Source organism: Fistularia commersonii, chromosome 8 (assembly GCF_037954325.1).
Source record: "Fistularia commersonii isolate RoL2024-O1a breed Wild chromosome 8, RoL_Fcom_v1.0, whole genome shotgun sequence".
Lineage (NCBI taxonomy): Eukaryota > Metazoa > Chordata > Actinopteri > Syngnathiformes > Fistulariidae > Fistularia > Fistularia commersonii.
The window spans coordinates 11,052,487-11,072,430 of NC_141291.1; the positions used below are offsets into that span (position 1 = coordinate 11,052,487).

General features: G+C 43.7%; 2 protein-coding genes across 2 annotated transcripts; one reads left to right on the forward strand and one right to left on the reverse strand.

The window, feature by feature from the left end:
- The first annotated feature begins 2,608 nt into the window (after positions 1-2,608).
- Positions 2,609-8,171, forward strand: LOC147231914 (elastase-1-like). The gene is made up of 8 exons (XM_086151122.1): positions 2,609-2,648; positions 2,734-2,828; positions 3,098-3,204; positions 3,366-3,494; positions 3,928-4,064; positions 4,147-4,295; positions 4,719-4,868; positions 4,951-8,171. Exons 1-8 carry the CDS (start codon positions 2,615-2,617, stop codon positions 4,966-4,968), a joined length of 819 nt encoding a protein of 272 aa, XP_086007248.1. The 5' UTR covers positions 2,609-2,614; the 3' UTR covers positions 4,969-8,171.
- A 23-nt stretch (positions 8,172-8,194) lies between these two features.
- csrnp1b (cysteine-serine-rich nuclear protein 1b) lies at positions 8,195-18,854 on the reverse strand. Its single transcript, XM_086151121.1, has 5 exons — positions 18,621-18,854; positions 12,137-12,335; positions 10,070-10,329; positions 9,664-9,960; positions 8,195-9,548 (listed from the first exon to the last, which is right to left on the reverse strand). Exons 2-5 carry the CDS (start codon positions 12,315-12,317, stop codon positions 8,526-8,528), a joined length of 1,761 nt encoding a protein of 586 aa, XP_086007247.1. The 5' UTR covers positions 12,318-12,335; positions 18,621-18,854; the 3' UTR covers positions 8,195-8,525.
- Positions 18,855-19,944: the final 1,090 nt, after the last annotated feature.

Here is a 19,944-nt window from a genome sequence, read left to right on the forward strand (position 1 = left end):
TGGTTGACATGCGTTTGAGGTTTAAGGCAAAGCTAATAAATAAAGATGCCAGAAAAATCGATCGGTGGTTCGATTGGCAGAGCTCGGCTGTTATCGATAATTCTGTGTTCGATTAATCGATGAGCGTACTAGACGGTTACCTAGTTACGGCAAATGCTTTTTCCACAATATATCAATATTTCGCATAGTTCGATTTATGCCACACCAGTTGTTCTTTAAGATTCTTTTGAAAGAAATGACAACTACTTACTTAATTTGTTTCTGATTTGTTCAACAATTATTCATGTTCTTATTTGAAGTTCATGCTGCAGTCCTAATTTAAAACAAACACAAAAGGAAGACAGGTGACATTCTACCATGATTGCTATATTTTCCCTTGGATTTTAGCTTGATTTGTCAAAAGGCCTGGTAGTAATGATTACAATTACATCCAAAGATGCTTCTCCTTCATTCACTTTTAGGGAGAGTTGGTGTCATCCAGGCGGTATTCAGCGATCATTGGGTGTTTCAACCCTGCAACACCGCAACACCCTCAACGATGGTGGGTCAGTAGTGGTGGCCAAATCACTGCCCATCAACTCCTCCTGGCTTCCATCTGAGCTCCTCTTTGCAGCCCCATAACCAGCAAGGGGCTCTTTCTGCTGCCTCCCCCATCCTGCGAGCTGCCATCTTTCTTTCCCTTCCCGTCACCTCAATTGCGGTGAGCATTCGCCACACTGAATGTGTAGGGAATCTTCTCATCTGAGCTCGACGGGGAAGAACCATACCTGCCATCCTTTCCCCCTGCAGTCATGCAAGAGATCCTGGTATTTGGTGCTCTTTCTCTCAAACGCCTGCTCACAACCTCCTTCCCATGGGACTGTAATATCAATGAGGATGAGCTTCTTTGCCTCTTCAGACCACAGTACTACGTCTGGCTTCAGGGTTGTCTAGACAACCTGGGGGAATCGCAGTCTTCCCTCCACATCAACCTTCATTTCCTATGATACAGCTTTTCGGAGCAGATTGCTTCTTATTGTTGCTGTGATTGGTGGCTTTTGTCCCTCCCTTACAAACTTGATTGATGGTATTCCTCTTCCATATGGTTGGCGTTTCTTGCATCTCTCCTGCTTCAGGGTGTCAGCGAGTATCATGAGCACCTTGTCATGGCGCCACCTGTATCTTCCCTGGGCAAGTGCTGTTTTACACCCCGACAGGATGTGTGCCATGGTACTCCTCTCCCCGCAGAGCTTGCACGATGGGTCCTCCCTTATGCCCAACTTGTGCAAGTTTGTTGGAGTCGGTGTATCATACACTGAACTTAACATGAATGAGATGCGGAAAGGCTCCAGTCTCCATAGATCTCCCCACTTGTTCTTCCTCTTGGGTAGGTTCCATTTGGTCCATGTTCCCTGGGATGCTAGCTCCACTGCCCTTGCCCTTCGTCTTTCCCCCTCCAGGTTCCATAGTACCTCCTAGACCATGGCCCTTTTCTCCTTGGATCCTGCCTTCCCCCATCGCTGGGCATGGGAAGTTTCAAGACCCCATCTTCCTGTGCACGCCGTTCCAATTATGTTACATAGCTTCAACATGCTTTCAGCAAGTGTAACCTTTATCGGGGGTTGTTGGATACCCGATTGCATTTTAGGGCCTCAGGCTTTCTTCCCAGCGGCTGTTGTCAGGAGGGTTATTCCCATGATTAAGAGAATGGGGGAGACTGTACAGCCAGTTATGATCCCTTTTTCCAGGTTCTGACACTGGGTGTTAAAGTTGTCTGTTTTGAATCGTAGCTTGATGTGCTGGGGGATGAGGTAATGGTCTAGTGCTGCATGGATAAGGGCGTGAGAGATTGATCCATAGGCATCATTCAAGTCTAGGAAAACAACAGTCGGGTTGCCATTATTGGCTTTGGCTTCCCGGATCATCTGACTGAGAACTCCAGTGTGTCGCAGGCTTCCAGAGAAGCATGGTATCCCATATTTCTGGATAGTGACAGAAAAAAAAACATTAGTGTAAATAGTTTTCCTCGTCTCATATAGTTGAAATGAAAACTACCCTCGAGCCAGCATCATAAGAAGACATAAATCCGAAACAAGGCATGTCTTCTATTTAATTAGGAAATCGTTAATTAAGTTTTATAATGTCAGGATTAGTGAAAGTGAGATGAGGAACAGTTTCTTACTGTTGCTGAGTTTTAATCTGCTTAAGCTGTTATCTGCTGGGAAAGTTATGTTCCAATCACATTTTTTGCAGATGCTTGACCCAACTTGAACCTGACAGCAGCTGACCTTTTCCCACCCGAGATAGACAAATGAATTTTTTTCAGAAGTTCAGATGAAATTAGATTTTTTTGTTTTTTTTCTGAAAAGCAAACAAATGATAATACAAATATCTCAAATAACTATCACAGTATTTATGATTGTATATGAATGAAACAAATGCTTCCATGCGAATCAATCGCCTACATTTCCTCAGGACTCGATTCCTCAGTGATGTGTACATTAGTCCTTCATCAGCCAAATGTTTTTCTTTTGGCAGCTAACGCAATAGTTGCCTCATACTTTCTGAAGGTCTTTCTGTGGCAAACTTATATAAAGAGTTAAACCTGTGCACATTTGGTCCCCGCTGTGCCAACATGATTGGGTTTGTGGCTTTTCTGTCCTGCATTGGTGAGTCATGTTTCATTGTACTGCACTTCAAGTAATGTGAGTTATGTTTTGAACTATCTCTATTATCTAACTATTTGTGCAAAAGGGCTGATTTGGGCTGAGGTGCCATCAACTCCTTTTGGGCACAATAACAGGGTTATAGGAGGCCATGATGCTCAACGCAAAACCTGGACATGGCAGGTGCGTGTCTTGATCCTTCAATTTTTTTGTAATTACAATTACTTTATTTAAATGTAGTGGCTGTCATAAATACTATGTCATTTGCACAAAGGTTTTGAAATAAAAATAGGTACATGAAGGGCATTACTTGTTGCATTTCCCCCCCAATTCATTTTCTTAAATATTTTTGTTGTTTTTTTTTTGCTTGGAATTTTTATGTAGTTGATCACGGACAATGACGATGAAGACATGACATCAACTACCCCATCTTGGTGTTTGATTTCTCTTAGGTTTCCCTCCAGTTTGATTCATACAACGATGGCGCATATTACCACATGTGTGGAGGCTCTCTCATCAGCGTCAACCACGTTATGACAGCAGCTCATTGTATAATCAGGTTCGGACCGACTGGATTTGAATGAGTCAAATAGAAAAGCTTAAAGCTAACATCTGAAAATGTTGATGTAAATTAAACAAATTCATTTTCTGTACCTTTTCCTTCAACACTAAATAGAGGATGTTGAGCAAATGCATGTTTTGTTTTTATGTCTTTGGCAGCATGGATGCCAACTCCTACCGTGTGGTTTTGGGAGATCATAATCTCTATACATATGAAGGCAGCGAGCAGTTCATCCAAGTCGATTCAATTTCTGTGCATCCCAGCTGGAATGAGAATCTTGCCAAAGGGTAATGTGACAGGTGGAGTCATTTAATTTAAAAAGGTTATGCTGTTAAAGGAGATTTTTCTGGCATTATGTAGATCCACTTTTATAATCTTTTATCCTAACTTTATTTCACTTCTTGCTTCTAAGGACAAGAGTTATACCATCCTCTTGGTTGATTAGAGAAAGACAATTTATTTATACAGGATTGTACTGCACAAGGCGACTCAGAGCTTTTATAAACAATAAAATCAATATTCACGATGGGTTGAGCAGATAACAAAGGGAAATGATAGGAATAATAAAAGGGATAACAAATCAGTAAAAAATACAGGAAAATCATTAGTATAAAATCTATGGCTCTTAGCATTTCTTCAGAAACTTTTATATTCAAAATTCCTTTGTAATTACTTGATGCGTTCTTTTAATATGACTTTGTTTGCTTATTTACGCCTCAGGAATGATATCGCCATCTTGAAGCTGGCTCGCCCTGCTTCGTACAATGGCTATGTGACCATCGCCAACCTTCCCTATCCAGGTCAAACGCTGCAACACGGCTTCACCTGCTTCATCACTGGCTGGGGGATCATGGGCTGTGAGTGCTAGTCTATTCAAATTTTATGATCTACACATCTACAGATGTGACCGTCATACTTACATATTCACTGAATTCACAGATGATGAATCAACGAGCCCTGCCATCCTGCAGGTGGCTCCGATCGATGTGGTGGAGCATTCTGTCTGCTCTCGACCGGAGTGGTGGGGCAGCAATGCTCTGAGCACCATGGTGTGTGCTGGAGGGGATGGCGTCACCTCTGGCTGCCAGGTACTCATGTTTCTGTATAACACAAGGCAGACAATTTAATCCAAATTTGCTAAGTTATTTGAGGTTTGTAAAAAAGCAAAAAAAAAAAACAAAAAACACTTACATAAAGTTTCTATGGCCCTTGAGCCATATTGTATCCATATTTCCACAAAAACTTTTCATTTTCAGCTGGTTGTGTACAGCACCTGTAACCGCACCAAGCATTTTATATGCATAGATGTACACATACACACACAGACGCATACTCCATCAACGCTAATCTAGCCTAAAACTAACATCACTATTTGACTAGTATTTACTGAGACACATTTTCAGCAGGATAAAGGAATACTTCCAATATCTTAAAATCCATTAAGGCACCATGCAGGAGAAAAAGAAAGGAAATAAATCAAAAACCTATTTTCCTTCTTGCACTTACTACAGGGTGACTCCGGAGGTCCTCTGAACTGCTACACCGATGGAGCTTGGAGGGTCCATGGTGTTGTTAGTTATGGTCCGGCTGGTATGTGTAACCAGGCAACCAAACCCACCGTCTTCACCAAAGTCTCTGATTTTGAGGACTGGATCCATTCAGTAAGGCCCATATCAACCGGATAACAATTTGAATGTACCGTCTTTGATCAATTATTAATGTGCCAATTGATTTTTTTTTCAGGTGGTGCGAGGGATGTAGTTGGCGTTTGGGTTTGCTACAAATGATTAAACAGAATACAAAATAAAACAAGTTATTTGTGTTTACATCATATTTAAAGTGGAATGTTGCAAGTACTTCTTTAAAACCAATGGGTGACGATCATGCATTTTTGTTTTGCTCGTATTCCTGGACGATTGTAGATGTCTGTTTGCCCACAAATGCTGACAGAATTCGGAGTAAATGAGAAAGAATGGATACCTATGTTCTCAAACTGTGATTGACATGTCAAAAATCAATATTTAACACACATTTAACACTGACTTCAATAGAATTTTTGTATGTGAAAAGTTGAAAACTGTTTTTTTTTGATAACTGAAGTAATCAAAGAAAAATAATTCTAGCAAAACTCACTTAGAGATTGTGTCTTAACAATAACCCTTTTTAAAAATCATGACAATGTGGGAGCACTCTTTCATTGTCTCCCGACTTTTACATCTTGAGGGAACAAGTTGGTGGGAAAGGTATTTCAGGTTGCAGACAGCAGACGGCATGAAATCATATAGACTGTAAAAAAAAATTCTCTTTCTCCCTGACCAGAAACCACAGATGAATTCCAGTGGTTTGGACAATTAACCCAAAAGGTAGAGTTAATCTGAGGTGAATGGGAAGTGCCTGTCTATACTTGCCCTGACAGAATGTGACTCATTCTTAGTCTTTGTGCATTATGAAGTCAAGACATGGCCCTGAAGAAACCCACTTCATTTACTGAATATCAAATTCCCCCTTCCTAAATTGTCTGGAAGGGGATTTGACTACTTTGACAGAGTTCAAATGGGAACAAGCTCAATCATTCATTCATTTTCTATACTGCTTATCCTGCACTCAGGGTGGTGAGGGACTGCCTATCCCAGCTGTCATCACACTGTTGATAGAAGTTAGAAAACTTCACAAGAGAAACGGTATCAAAATGAAGACAAACAGTTGTTTGTGCTCTCACATATGAATAAATGATATTTATGAGTCAGAATGTTTTGACATGATTAGATGTTTTGGAGAGTTCTACATTTTGACTGAAGTTAAAATATCCTCACAGTTCAGGATGTGTTTTGGTTAAAATTTATATTTAATGCATTTAGGAAACGAATGCCTGATAAACAGAAGTGATAAAAATCAACAAAAATCATCCATTCATCTTGTCTTTGACTCAACTTCACTTTTTGTTGGCATGAAAGATGACTGGGGAAAAAAAAACAGAAAATAAAACCACAGAGCGGAGCATTTAGATTTTTTTATTATTATTTGGAGGGACAGGCTGTAAAAATGGCTTAGATGAAAGAAACTGTTCTTGAACAGCAAGTTAAAGTGTGAATATGTAAAAAATAAAGCAGCTTTTGTTTGCTCTGCAGGACCATTGAAGCAGAAATATGTACAACACAAAAGGCAAAAAAGTAAGACACGTTCTTTGAAAGTAATTTTAAAAAAGTTGTACTGTAATACATTACATTGATAAACACTCACTGTTGCCATTTTCTTCATGAGAATTGATGTATTATACAAGAAAAACGGTTTTGCTTCAAAACAAAAAAAAGAAAAAAAAAAAATCAGTGCCCAAGCTCTTCATGGCATAAGAACTTATATCGGATGGATTTCAAAGTAATCAAAAAGGCAAAAAAGCAAAGAATACATTTCCGATGTACACTCTGCACGTTTCAAAGTATACAATTAATCAGAACAATTTTTTTTTTTTCATAACAAATGGGACCTGCATGCATAATGTCTAAAGGGTCCAGAAATGCTGCAGAAAACAGCTGTAGAAAGGATGGGATATGTACATCAACTCTCTAGTGTCCCTCAACTGTTCACACTGGTGACGACAGGATCACCCTTGAAAAAGGTGTTGTTCTTCAATGAATGAGGCAACTCTTCAATTTCGGGCATTTGTGTGCATGTGATAAAAATTGTATAATATATGCAGTTTTTATCCACAAATACCCTTAATACGTTTAATTTATTACATACTGTAACCCGAGTCACAGACTTCCGAGAAAATTCAGAGTACAATCAAATTGATCTTTTTAGTGGCATTTTGCTTAGACGTCTAAACCATAGGACTGACTATGAAAAATACTTCAGAATGCTAGAGCAATAACCTTCATAAATTTCTCTATATTCCATATATTACAAAGGTACCAGATTGAAAATGACCCCCTTTTTTGCTTTCTTAATAAAATATTCAATTTGTCAGTGATTAGAATTCTTTTTGTCAACCTACATAAATTAGTTACAAAATATTAGTGTAATTTTTCTCTGGTTACATTAGAGGCAGGAAATACAATAAACCCATAATTTACTTTCAGTGATCAGGGAGATTCCACAGTTTTCAGTCCCAATGGGAAAGTGGAAGCACTGTGCAGCCACCATTGGCATGCATGGCTCCCATGATAGGCAGGCACATCCAGTAAACTTCAGAACAGCCCATTTTTATTGCGAAAAATGTCTTAAATTAAATAACTAATGAAATAATGTAATAAGTTACCAAAAAAAAAATGTTCAATGTACTGTATAAGCAAATAGATATTAAATACTTTCTGATGGACCTGCGGTCCATTTTCCCATAACAATGCCTAAATGTGATATGGAAAAGAGGAAGGAAGATTGCACTTTCAGGTGAAGAATTATCAAACCACAGTGCTTCGTAAGTGAAAGTTGGTTTCATCAGAAATAAATAAAAATCAGGAAAGGAAATAATTTATAACAAAAGTATTAAAGACAATACAGCTATGGTTTGTAATGGTATGAGCATGATTTGTAGTTACCCACCTCATAAATAAGAAACTCCATAATTTAGCGTTGAACTGTTGAATCGACCCCATACAATTAAAACAATGCCTATTTATACATAACTATTTTCACAGATAAAGTGCTGATCGGGGAGCATTTAGAGGGATTTTTTTCTGTACCATGTAAGACCCCTTTGGGAGAGGATCTTAAGGAGAAAGGAGGACCCCCACCTACTCAAGTCCTATAGGCGAAAGCCTAAACATGAGAACATGTACAGGACTACGCTGTGATCCGACTTGGATTCCAGATGTAGGCAAAATGAAAAAAGAAAAAAAAAAAAAACGTGCCCATCACAGCAATGGTCACCACACATTGCCTCCAAAAGGTAGAAAGCTAGAAAAAAATAAAATCCCTGAGGTGCACATTCAGCTGTGTTGAGACTCCTGCCAGCGCCCCCTCCCCCACCCCAACCCCCCACCCCCCACCCTCCCGTGAGGATGATTCTGGTTATACATGTGGTCGGAGATCCTAGTTTGGTTAAAAGAGCTTTCTTAGGAATTGACAGCGTCATTGGTGTCAGTGGGCTGGGTCAATTTGATCATTATTTGGATCTGTTCGCTTTTGTCACTAGCTGCCATCTCACACAGAAACAATCCCAAACTGCTTTTCTAATGTTTTGAAGGCATGTTTGGTTTTTAAAACATTTGTTTAGGCAAGAAGGAAATCACAACTTCCTCCAAAATCACCTTGACATCTTATTTGCATTTACATTTCCTCCCCGAACATCTGTAAATTTTTGAATTTTTTGCTCTTTGTCAAACTTTTAAAGACTCCATCACAGACAACTTCATGGCTTCCTCCAACAGCTGATTGTCTGTAAATGTGGCGGGGGGCTCCGGGACGGATTCTGAAAGGCCAATCAGCGACTCGAGAAGGCAGGTCCCAGGGTCACTGGCTGGAGGGAGGCTGGGGTAATTAGGCAACTGAAACTGAAAGAAGTTGTCCATGTGTTCATACTCCTTTAGGGAGTTGTAGAGCGAACTGGGCCCCAAACAGGGGAATCCATCAAAGAACTCCAGATCCGACTCTGAGGAGAGGCTCAGGTCCATGTTGTAGCTCGCTGAGCGGTCAATGGTTGGGGACGGCGTGTGTGGAATACTACTGCTGTGGAACAGGGCATTTCCCTGGTTGGCGTTCTCATCCAATAGTTCTGAGATGGCTGTTGCTCGATTGTCTGTGTGATCATCCGCAGAGTCCAACAGCGCAATGTCTATGTTGTCATTCTCATCAGCAAAGTCCACCATGCTAAAGCTACTAAATGGCTCAGTGGATGGGTGTTGTTGCTGCTGCCCATGCCGTTGGTCTGGACAGAGTGCGTTCGTATTATTCTTTTCCCCGTGTTCTCTGCTGCTTCTCGAGCACTTCTCTGTGTCGCTGAAACTGAGAATGCGATCAAGGCCTTTCTCATCGACGTCCAACTGAGCGTGATGTTCGCACGGGTTCTCGCCTGTCTCGGATTCTTCGCTTTGACCCGAAGAGTCTGACAAATCTGTCATGTCACTGCTGCAGCTGTTCTCTCCGGCCGCCATGAGCTCCGAACTGAAGGGGAAGGAGGGCACCGACGGGCTCTCGGCCTGAATTGTTAAAGCGGGGGGCCTGCGATGGCTGGGCTCCTCTTCCTCGCCATTTGACTGCTCCTCCAGCCTCTTCTCAAGCTCCAGCTTCATGATAGTGTGAATGTAATGCGTCTGTACCCTGGTAGAGTTGAACTCTATCCGGCCCTCCGTGTTCCCACAACCATCCTTAGTACAGCCACACGGGAATGAGGAATGATCCATCTGTCGGAAACAGAAGGAATTAGTAAAAATCACTCATAAAAACATGTACAACTGAAGTAGCCCTGACTTTTTCTCCCGACCCAGCCAAGCATCAAGTCCTCCTTACACCTCTTACCTGACATTTGATGCCGGCCAAGCTGCAGCTACAGCTCTCTGGCTCACAAAACCCCTGACAGTCGCAGCCACAGTTCTCCCTTGAGATCCTCAGGTCATGCAGCTGCCGCTTCTCCTCCTTGTCGATCTTCTTCACACCGGCCGCTTTGAGTAGCGCATAGCGGCGTTTAGAGGGATAAGGCTGAAGGAAAGACCCTTCGTCCAGGTTGGTTCCACTGAGGTCGATGTCCTGTTCGGGGATGTCATCCACAGTCAGGCGATCTGCCTCCTCACTTAACTGGGTTCCATTCTTGGTCAACTAGAGAGAACACAAGAGTATGCTTAGTAATCTTAACATGACAACATTGCATGCAATGAATGCACATTGAACAGAGTCATACAATGCACTTGAGTGTGACTTCTCTCACCCTTAGTTTGAGAGCCTCCAGCTTCTCTTCCCTGAGTCTGTTGACGAGTTTCTCCCGGCGCAGGAGTTGCTGTTCCACGGCGAACTCTGCAAGGGTGTAGGTGCGGAGCGCGCTGTGCCGCTGCATCATACCCAGAGTGCATCCTCCACGACTGGGAACACTTGTGAAGCCCTGGCACCGCGGGAAGAAGAACACTGTCACCTGGTCAAAGGTCACGTTGCCCCGTCGTGCCCTCTTTGATTTCTTGAGGATGGATGTTGCTGCGGAAAATGAGTCGGCATGTTAAGAATTAAAAGAAAAATAGTACTTTCTACTTCCTAATGAACTAGCTGTGTTGCTTTTGCGCACCACTAGATGGCGCACCCTGTTGGTTAGATTCTTTGGATAGAATGTAGTGTGCAAACGCTGGTGAACGTTGTGTTAAATAACACCTGCCCGATTCATTTTCCTGCCCATTAACCAAGACTTATTGTGTAAACAATTAAAAGTCATGGCTAAAATAAGTCCAACAAATATAAATCCTGCAAATTGAAACCCCAACTAACAAGAATCCAGCCTTGTTTTTTTAACTTTTTTTTTATTCTAGTGTGAGGGAAAAAAAAAAAAAGAAAGAATGAAAAAACCCACCCAGCCCAGGAATTTCCCCTTGTGGAGGAAGCAAACGCACAACTGCCAGGATCACAGACTAGTGAGTAAATGTTCAAGGCTTCCGGAAAGAGTGGGAATAAAGACTGCCCACCCTGCTAGCTGACAATTCCCACAAATAGGCCTGCGACTGACAGGAGTCAAAGGTCCTTTCTGCTAAAAACATTCAGGATCCAGAACAACAGGCCATCTTTCTATACCCAGACACACACACACACACGCACACACACACACACACACACACACACCCATATGGGAATCAAAGTAGAACCATATGTAGGAACCAGCTCAACAATCATTCAAGCTTTATTATAAATTCCACTTCCTCCACCCAGGAATACTCCACACAACTTTTGAGTCCCACTTTAAAGACAAGCAATTTTTTCCTTAGCTTAAGCTGCCAAAACCAATGTTTTGTGTGTGCGTGTGTGCGTGTCTAAACAAAAGATGATAAAAACTCCACATGTTGGGATTTTCATCTTCATTATGCTGTGGAAAACACCTCATGCGTTTTGTCAGCTGCAAACTTTTCCAGTCACACATTTAAAAAACGACAGCTTCCAAAGCCACGCCGGAGGAAAATCAATGTATACGCTGTGATAATTAATGGCTTTTCGTCACAATGGGGAAACTAAGACTTAACCATGTGGTGCGATCCGTGACAAGAAGCTCCATAAATAGTTTGAGTCAGCGGCAAATTAATCAAATCAACTCGGGCCTGCAACACCTGAAGAAAATGACAACCTTATAGAGACGAGATAGCTTTGTTTGCACTTTCTTTTTGTCACCCAACTTTCTGCACAACACAAACTCGAGAATACAAAATTGCACAATCTGCTCAACTAGCTGTGTTTGCAAGCCTTGTTTTCTTGAACACCCCCCCCCCCCCCCCGCCTGACTTTTTCAGCACCTGTGCTGGTTGCACGCCCAGGCTCCAGACAAGGCTCTATGTGTTCTCAAATTTGGCAACTCGCCACCCTACTCTTCTTGGATCCAAAGCCTCACCATCGTGAAAGCCTCATACTTGTTTGCCCCTTGGCTGGCTCCCCCCCCCCCCCCCCCCCGGAAACCAGTAGATACAGGCAGAGATGCATCGAAGCGGCTCGGCACATCTCTCAAGAGAGGCCGAGCCTCTATTTGTCTGTGAGGCTCAGGGAGGAGACAAAACTGAGGTGAGCAGCCACTGCGTGATTTGATTAGCTATTTTGCTGCCATGGGGCATGAAATCAAAAGGGGTTATTCATTCCCGGAATTAATGAATTATTGTCTGCCAGCTGCCTAAATTCCTTGACCTCTCCCCCAATATTTATGGATCTATTATCAGCCTCTCTGGGGAACAGTTAAGATACAGCGAGTGGAACACGTTAAAAAGCATGTTGCAGCCGTTCTTCTATGGCTTATCGTGGATTGATGGACACTCACTGTTGAAATTGGTTGCTGGAGAGCTTGGGTTGCTTGGAGTGGAATCCAGGGTATCCGAGTAGCAGCTCTCACCCTCCGAGTCCCACCCCGAGCAGGCAGAGGAGAGGGAGGAGGGCGAGGGTGAGGAGTAGCAGGGGTCCTCATCCACCTCCTCAAACTTCCTCTTGAGAAGCCCACTCATGGCGTTAGTGTGAACAATCTGCATGGAGGGGGAGAGAGACAGGGATAATCAGAAAATGAATCAGGCTTTTTTATATTTAAATGGACCGATTTCACAATAACACCGCTTTATGAAGGTGTTTTACAACCCAAACCAACAAGTTGAATCACTCGATCGACATGAGCTCGGCTTTTAGGGACTAGTTGGTCGGATGCACTTCCTGCGGCACTCAGCTGGGAAAGGGGCTCTAGCGGTGGCACAGGAAGCGATCAATCAGGCCTATCTATATAAGTCAACAATTACTGGACCCTTCACCCTTTCTCTAATCCCATCAGCTCAGCAAATGCATTGATTGGAGAAAAAAAAACCCAGCTGGGAGGGGACCAAATCATCCGCACAGTGATGCTTTCATTTCAATCACCCTCCCCGCCATACTTACAATCAAACATAGACGTGGCGCTGGACACAATCTGCCACTTGTCCTTCTTAATGTGTTCACATGGCCCTCATACTAAATATGTCCAGATTCTCATAGTCAAGATGTTTTGTTATGCAACCCCTGAATGCAATCTTTCAAAGCTCTCTCTCTCTCTCTCTCTCTCTCTCTCTCTCTTGCTCTTTCTGGAGAGAGTGGCTGCTGCTGCTTCAGCGATAAAAACAATCAATCCTTTGAGGGGAACTGACAAGTAGAAAGAAATGGGTAAAAAAAAAAAAAAAAAAGAGGTTGAGAAGGAGGAATGTTGCTTATTCTCTAACCTTCACAAACATTCCATTATATCTGTGAAACACGTTCCCGCCTTTTGAACTTCACTGCTGTCTATAAATCTCAAACTCAGTGTGTGATAGCCTCAGAGCTCCAATGGCCTCCGGTCTCCTCAACATGAAAACGTTGCATCTTTGATGACAAGAAAGGTTTATTGTAAATGTACTCTATGACGCCAGGACAAATAACAACTCATGAGGCTGTGTCTAACACACGCATATCAATGCCATAACTGTGAAGTGACGGTGACTGCAGCATCTCAGCTCAGCTAGAACACGGAGGGATCAAGAAATGGGCAGGAGGCTAGAAGACATTGACTGTGATTTGTTTGATTGTTTTTTATTTATTTATCCACCAGCGGAGAGGTGGATTCCACATCCAACTGCTGTCTTTGGAATCTCAGCCAAATCATGAGCAGCTGCTGCAGCGCGAGCCCGACACAAATGCCGTAATTTCATTTCTTTTTTTAGGATGTGTTTGCTCAAACGTTTACTTGGTAATACCCACAGTTTTGTAAATATTTGGACAAACAACTAAACCAGTCACTTCTTACAGATTCTTTTTGTCTGGGGGTGGGGGAATCTTTCGATTGCACATTGTAAACAGAGTCAAATGAAGGATCTAGCCGTTGTTTATAGGACAAAACATATTTCTGACCTAAAAACACAAGTGAAATGAGTCAAAAGGCTGATTTGTCAACTTGTGACTAACTCAGGGAGGCATCTGGGAGACAGAATGGCATGTGAAGATCTTGTAATGACTCTAAGAGGAACTTCAGCTCCTGGTATGACCTGCATGCTTGTCCTATCAGGATGTTATGTAAGTGTCAGAACTCGCTGAGGTGGGTGGGCGGGAGACAGTTGAAGCTTATATGAAAGTGTCATTTTAAGCATGCAACCAAGAGCAATTATGCAAAAGCAGTCATCCCTTTGACAAGGACAGGGGTAGAAGTTAGAGTCAAGGTCAGGGGCCGACACCCTCTCACGGCAAGCGTGTGTAGCTTTGCAACTGTATAAGGGGTTATCTTTTTTTTCTTTTTTTATTTGTTTTTTGCTGCTGTCAGATATTGTTTTCCCCTGTGCACACATGATAAATGAATCACCTTGTGATAGGTCAGGCTGGTTAATATTGTCTGTGCGATGGGAAAAATAAAGGCTCGTGCCACATTCTGATCGCCACGGTGCTTCGGAGAAAAACAGTCAATTCCCATCCATCAGCTCATAATCTTCAAATGTCTCACACGCCTTTTTAATCCTTAGTAGATCAGATCATGGAATTTGCCTTGAAACTATTTAGGAACACCTGGGTGCAGCATCTGTTGCTTTTGTATTGCACACGCTGGACAACACACGAATTTAAAGCTTGCAGCTTGTGTATCTGAGAACCACACACATGAATTCGCCTTGCATTTTTTCAGTCGCTCCTACCGCCGAATTCCGGTGGAAAAAAAAAATTAAAACAAAGCTGTGAGGCATCCTCCAGGGAAAGCATAGCGCCAGCTAAGCAAAGTCTTTTTAATTAAAAGCTGCAGTGAGCCAGAAGGGGGAGAGGCAAGGGAGGGGGCAGTGGTGTCAGAACTGGGTCATTGTCTCTTGACTGCGGTCTACCTGACACATTGATTTGTTAATCCTGTTCAACGGGCAGAAACAATGGTGAGAGGTTAATCCTGGCAAGGGGACAGTTTGTAGTCAATCTGAAAATTCTCAGCCTGCTCAGCTGCTGCAACCCACGGAGCAAGGCCGGGCGAGAAGGGAACGTGGGACTGAGGATGAGGAGGCAACAAACGTGCAATGACTCATTTGTAACAAGTTGGACGGGCGAGGAGGAGGGGGGGCAGAAGATAAAAGAGAGAATCAGTGCGGGCTCTTCAAGAAAAGCAGTGCCGGCTCTAAATGGAGAATGGATTTGATCGGACAGCCAAGTCAGAGACGGAGCGCAGCGTGTTTTCAACGCGCACTAAATTATGCATCACTGTCATTCCATCAACTACAAGCACACACACACAAACACACACACACACAGACATGCGCGAGCAGATAAAGAACGCATCCGCCGAGGTGCTCCCCAGTCAGTTGTCAGAGTTGGGAAGATAAATCTCCTGCAGGAAGATTTGTCACCAGAAGCACTACACAGCTTAAATCAGATGCATAACTATGTCAAAGCATATGAGATTATCTTGATACACGCAGCTACAGCTGTTTATGACTTCAAAATCCCACTTCACGAGAGCAGCATTTGCTACTTATCAAGGAGATATCTGAGCAGATAATAGGGGTAAATCCAAACATCCAAAGAGCAGTGTAATTAATTGCTCATTAAAGAAAAACAACAAAGAAAACGAGTAGATAGACATCGACATTATTATCAATCGAAATCTTTTGCTTCGCATTCAAGTAGCCGGGACTCATGTCTACCTTCAGTCCAAAATATGATAATTTATTTGGATTTATTTCATAAAAGGTCCAACCAGGAATACATTATGCAAAATACGAAATTCTGAAAATTAAAGGGAAAAGAGGCATCCCCGTGAATGAAGTCACTCCAGTAGAAGCCTGTTTAAATTGCCCCTATCAGCCCTGCAGCACAACAGGACGTTTCAGTTGACTTTGCTCCCCTGCACCCCCCCTCCCCCAGCCGATAACAGTGTGTGTGTGTGTGTGTGTGTGTGTGCGTGCGTGTGTGTGGGAGTGACAAGTCGCACTAATCTTAGCCTGCCGACAGCATTTACATGGCACACTGACAACGCCGTGCAGGGCCTGAATGACTGACTGACTTGAGTGCTCATAAAATGTGATAATGATGAGCCTGGGAGTCCCCACCCCCCACCCCATCCGCCCCCACGAGTGTGTGAGTGTGTCTGAGCGGGCCATCCCTCCAGGCCTCGAGGTACACCTCTTACTTCCAGCTCTGTTACCGAGAAGACAGAAGTAATTGATTGGAGCCAATGAGGTGACAGCAGCCTGCAATGCCTGCTCCTGCACAGCCAGGGAAACAGTGGCTCTTTTTAGTTAAAATAAAAAGAAAAAAAGAAAAGAAAACAAAAAAAAACTCAGTGAATCACAAGCGCTCCACCTGCTGGAACAATGCTGCGAGTTTGCTCGTCCTCTATGAGCCTGTTCTTACCCCGAGCTCAAAGCTCTCTGTGACCATGCCACAGAAACATTCTGTTCCTCTGCTCCGACCCGTGCATGCACTGATTCCAAAAAGGAGAGGTAGTGGGAAGAAGGAGGGAGGATTGTACAAAATAAATAAATAATGTCATGTCTCCAAGCCACAGGAATTCGATTCTGGCAGAGGCGCTCTTGCTGTAATAGTGGGAGAGGAACACGGGCTCAATCTAACCCAGATGTGTTTTCTACTGAAAACCACTGGAAACTCCTGCTCTTGCAAGGCAGCCGGGAGAGAATGCATTACCTTTCCACAGCCACACCTGACAGGGTATTAGCCTGCACGTGGACCTCACATGCACTCAGCTGTCATTAATCCCTTATGCTGGCCAAACCTGACTTGTCTGAAGCGAGTCAGAGTGTGCACTCTTGTTGATGTGGCTGTCAACACACAGAGAGACATACAAAACAGGCTTTACACACAGCTATTATGATAATTGGCTTTTTAAAAGGAAAGTCACCATGCAGAAGGAGGGGGATTAAAGAAGCCGCGGTGTGCCTCCACGCCCGGATCGAAAGCCAAGTGTAAAAAGGAAATTCCTTTGCATGACAGCCGACAAGTTCCAAACATACAGCTTTATGGGCGTGTGTGTGTGTGCAGAGGAAGGGAGGAGGTGAATGTGGGTTCAGAGGTTGTGCTCCAGTCAGACAGGACAAAGCAGATGGGAGCTCTCCAATGCTGTGAGGGAGACTGTCAGCAGACTCCTTCCACCCCCCATGTCTCCAAGCACAAAAGAGCTGGGGCCATCCTGCGTGACCAAAATGAAGCAGGCACAGGCAACCTTGTCTGAACCCAACCCTGCTGCTGCCGCTGCTGGTGCCTCTCCCAGCTGGGGGAGACGGATAATGAACTGTGTGCAAGCTTCCTGAAGTTGTGAAACACACACACACACACACACACACACACACACACACACACACACACACACACACACACACACACACACTGCAGAGCACAGGAAGTGCTCATCCAGATTATCAATGCTGCGTCCGACAGCTGCAGGCACCACAGTGTTGGCCAAGTGCAGGATCGCATGATGGAAGACGCTGCGGTCAGGGGGCACGGGCAGCATTTGTCGTGGTTGGACTTCCTCCCAACAATGCACTGAGCTCTGAGCTTTGAATGAAAACTCTCTTTTAAAAAGGGCAGTGACATTTCTATTTGTATTCATCTTAGAAAGATTAAAATCTGGGCTGGAATTTAAGAATATATAATTTGTGAACGTTTATTTGGAGACATGATAAGCGCATGGTATCCAGTGAGATGTAACCTCTGTGTAAACAAAGGATCATTCAGGTCTCTGTCGCCTGATTCCAAAAAGGAAAAAAAGAAAACACGATTCCAGAAAAGATCCGGATGAGGTCGCGCTAGAGACGCCTGACTTGATTCAGCCTCTGTTCCAAACACACTGCCAGGCTGTGCGGAGCGGGAGTCTCCAAACATACCCATTGGAATAAGGCGAATAGAATCTTTTTTAAATATATAAATACATACATATATAAAAATAGAAAACTGCCAGCCCGACGGAAGTGAAATGAATTAAAACCCGAAGCCGTCACCATATTTTCGAGTCGCGGCACTCGATACGCTCGGGCTGCTATGGAAACATTAAGATTGTTAAAACAATGAAGGCGCACCACTACATTGCGCATCCACACCTGGCCCGCAGCCGGGACTCTGTGCCAGGTCACAAAAATCTGCTATGAAATCTTGCAAGGTGCTACGTGCGTTCGTGCGTGTGCATACTTTTGTGTGTCCCGACTATATCTTCCTGATTTAATGTTAATTCTAACGGACACCCGCTCCGCCTGCCGTGCGCCCCGGAGCCGAGTCGGTCGGAGGAGGTGCACCGGCGCCGCGGAGGTGGAGGCGACCAACTCTGCGCGTGCACACACACACACACACACACACACACACACACACACACACACACACACACACACACACAAACTTGAGCTAAATGAAAAAGCCACCCGAAACACGTCTCCTTCTTCCTCGCATTGGAAACCGCCGTGGTGAGGCTGTGAGACGTGTAAAGCCCCCGAAATGTCTACTTATCGATTAATCGATAATTGAACAGCGGGGGAGGGGAAGGGGGTTCGGTTCGGCTGGAGTCGCAAAAAAAACAACTAATTATTTATTCGGGGGTAGCCTCTCGCTGATCACCTGTGCGTGTGTGTGTGCGATTACAAGCTGGATATCGCCTGTCGAACAGCCGAGTGTGTAAATGTTTATCGCAATACAAGTGGACCTAGTGGATAAAGTGTGTGTGCGTGTGTGTGTGTGTGTGATACCGATCACAGACATGGCAGATCAAATCGCTAGTAGGCGATCGGCGGCTGAATAGAGCCGGCAGAGACGAGAAGTCACGGTTGTTGTTTCCTTCTACTCACCACCAGTTCAAGTATCCGATCAGCATTAGTGATCAAAACGTGAGAAGCCGACGGGGTTCTCCACGTGGATAAATCCCAAAAAAATTTAAAAAATCCGAGCGATAGACGTCTCGGTGCGCGGCGTCTCCGGGGCTCCGTCGCGGCTGAAGCGCGTCCCTTGTCTGGAGCGCAGCGCCGAAGAGCTCAGCCTTTTTCGTCAGTGGAAAACTCCCTCCTGGCGTCTGGTCTGACGCAGGCGGTGACACGGGGAGGCTGCCCACGCCGTTTCCTGCCCGCCAGTCCTCCTCCTCCACCAGATCTCCTCCTCCTGGAGCCTCCCCGTCCCGCCCGGAAGACTTCATATATCCAACCGGCATCCAGTTGTATTGATAAGATAAAAAAAAAACAAACATGTCTGGACGCAAATCGAAGTGGATGTCAATAAATAAATGAAAAAAAATGAATGAATGAATAAATAGATAACGAATCAATAAACAAACATGGTTTAACCTCAAATATGCGCAATGGCATCCCACGATCAAGATACAAAACTCCGGTGACGCAACTTATTTCTTACTGATAAGAAATCATGAAAATAGTTACTAGCCACCTATGAAATTGTGGCAATTTTTCTAAATATTTCTTGTGATCTTATAGACCTCTCATTGCCGCTGACAACGAAACAAATAAATAAGAGCGTCGGTCGTAATTTTTGTTTTTTTATTTTGAAATCAATATTTCCGGATATAACGGAAGTGTGACCTCTTCAAGCTGGTTTGATTCGTAGGAGGTGTATTATTTTATTTCGCCTGATCCATGTGTTCAGAGGCTCTAGGGACGCTGTCTATCCCAGTTTATGTCGCTACAAAATATTAACTCTGGGTGGTGAGACGTTGCCTCCTTCCCTCCCTCCTGGCCATTAAAATAAATCAACACCTCTTGAAACAGATTCCATATAAAGTGACTATAATCCCCACAAAGGGGAAATTCATCGTGGGGATATTATACTATGACGCATTAGTTCATCATAGTGGCTTTTCCACGTAAGTGGTTCGGAGGATTGAAGCTCCGACTCATACCAGAGTAAAGATTGAGTCGTAAACAAGCATGGACAAGCAGGAGCAAAAAAAATTGATATTCACGATTCAGGTAAAAAAAGAATAACCTCATTCTGGTCAGTTCCACAAGGTGTGTGTTCTGCTCTATCACGGCCTCAGGAGATACCAGATCACCACCGCCAACCCAAAACGTCACTCATTTTCAAATAAAAAGCCTCTGCAGGCCAATTGTTAAACATCTGAAAGAGCCTCATTGACAGTTAGATAAGGGCACCTCTGACTGCTGC

What these genes read in the sequence shown, in the direction of transcription:
- LOC147231914 (XM_086151122.1), top strand. Translation starts at nt 2,615, where the DNA reads ATGATTGGGTTTGTGGCTTTTCTGTCCTGCATTG. An exon ending in GCAAAACCTGGACATGGCAG is followed by an intron (nt 2,829 to 3,097) that starts GTGCGTGTCTTG and finishes GATTTCTCTTAG; the next exon opens with GTTTCCCTCCAGTTTGATTC. An exon ending in AATGAGAATCTTGCCAAAGG is followed by an intron (nt 3,495 to 3,927) that starts GTAATGTGACAG and finishes TTTACGCCTCAG; the next exon opens with GAATGATATCGCCATCTTGA.
- csrnp1b (XM_086151121.1), bottom strand. Translation starts at nt 12,317, where the DNA reads ATGAGTGGGCTTCTCAAGAGGAAGTTTGAGGAGGTGGATGAGGACCCC. An exon ending in TGGAGGCTCTCAAACTAAGG is followed by an intron (nt 9,961 to 10,069) that starts GTGAGAGAAGTC and finishes TGTTCTCTCTAG; the next exon opens with TTGACCAAGAATGGAACCCA. An exon ending in TGGCCGGCATCAAATGTCAG is followed by an intron (nt 9,549 to 9,663) that starts GTAAGAGGTGTA and finishes TGTTTCCGACAG; the next exon opens with ATGGATCATTCCTCATTCCC.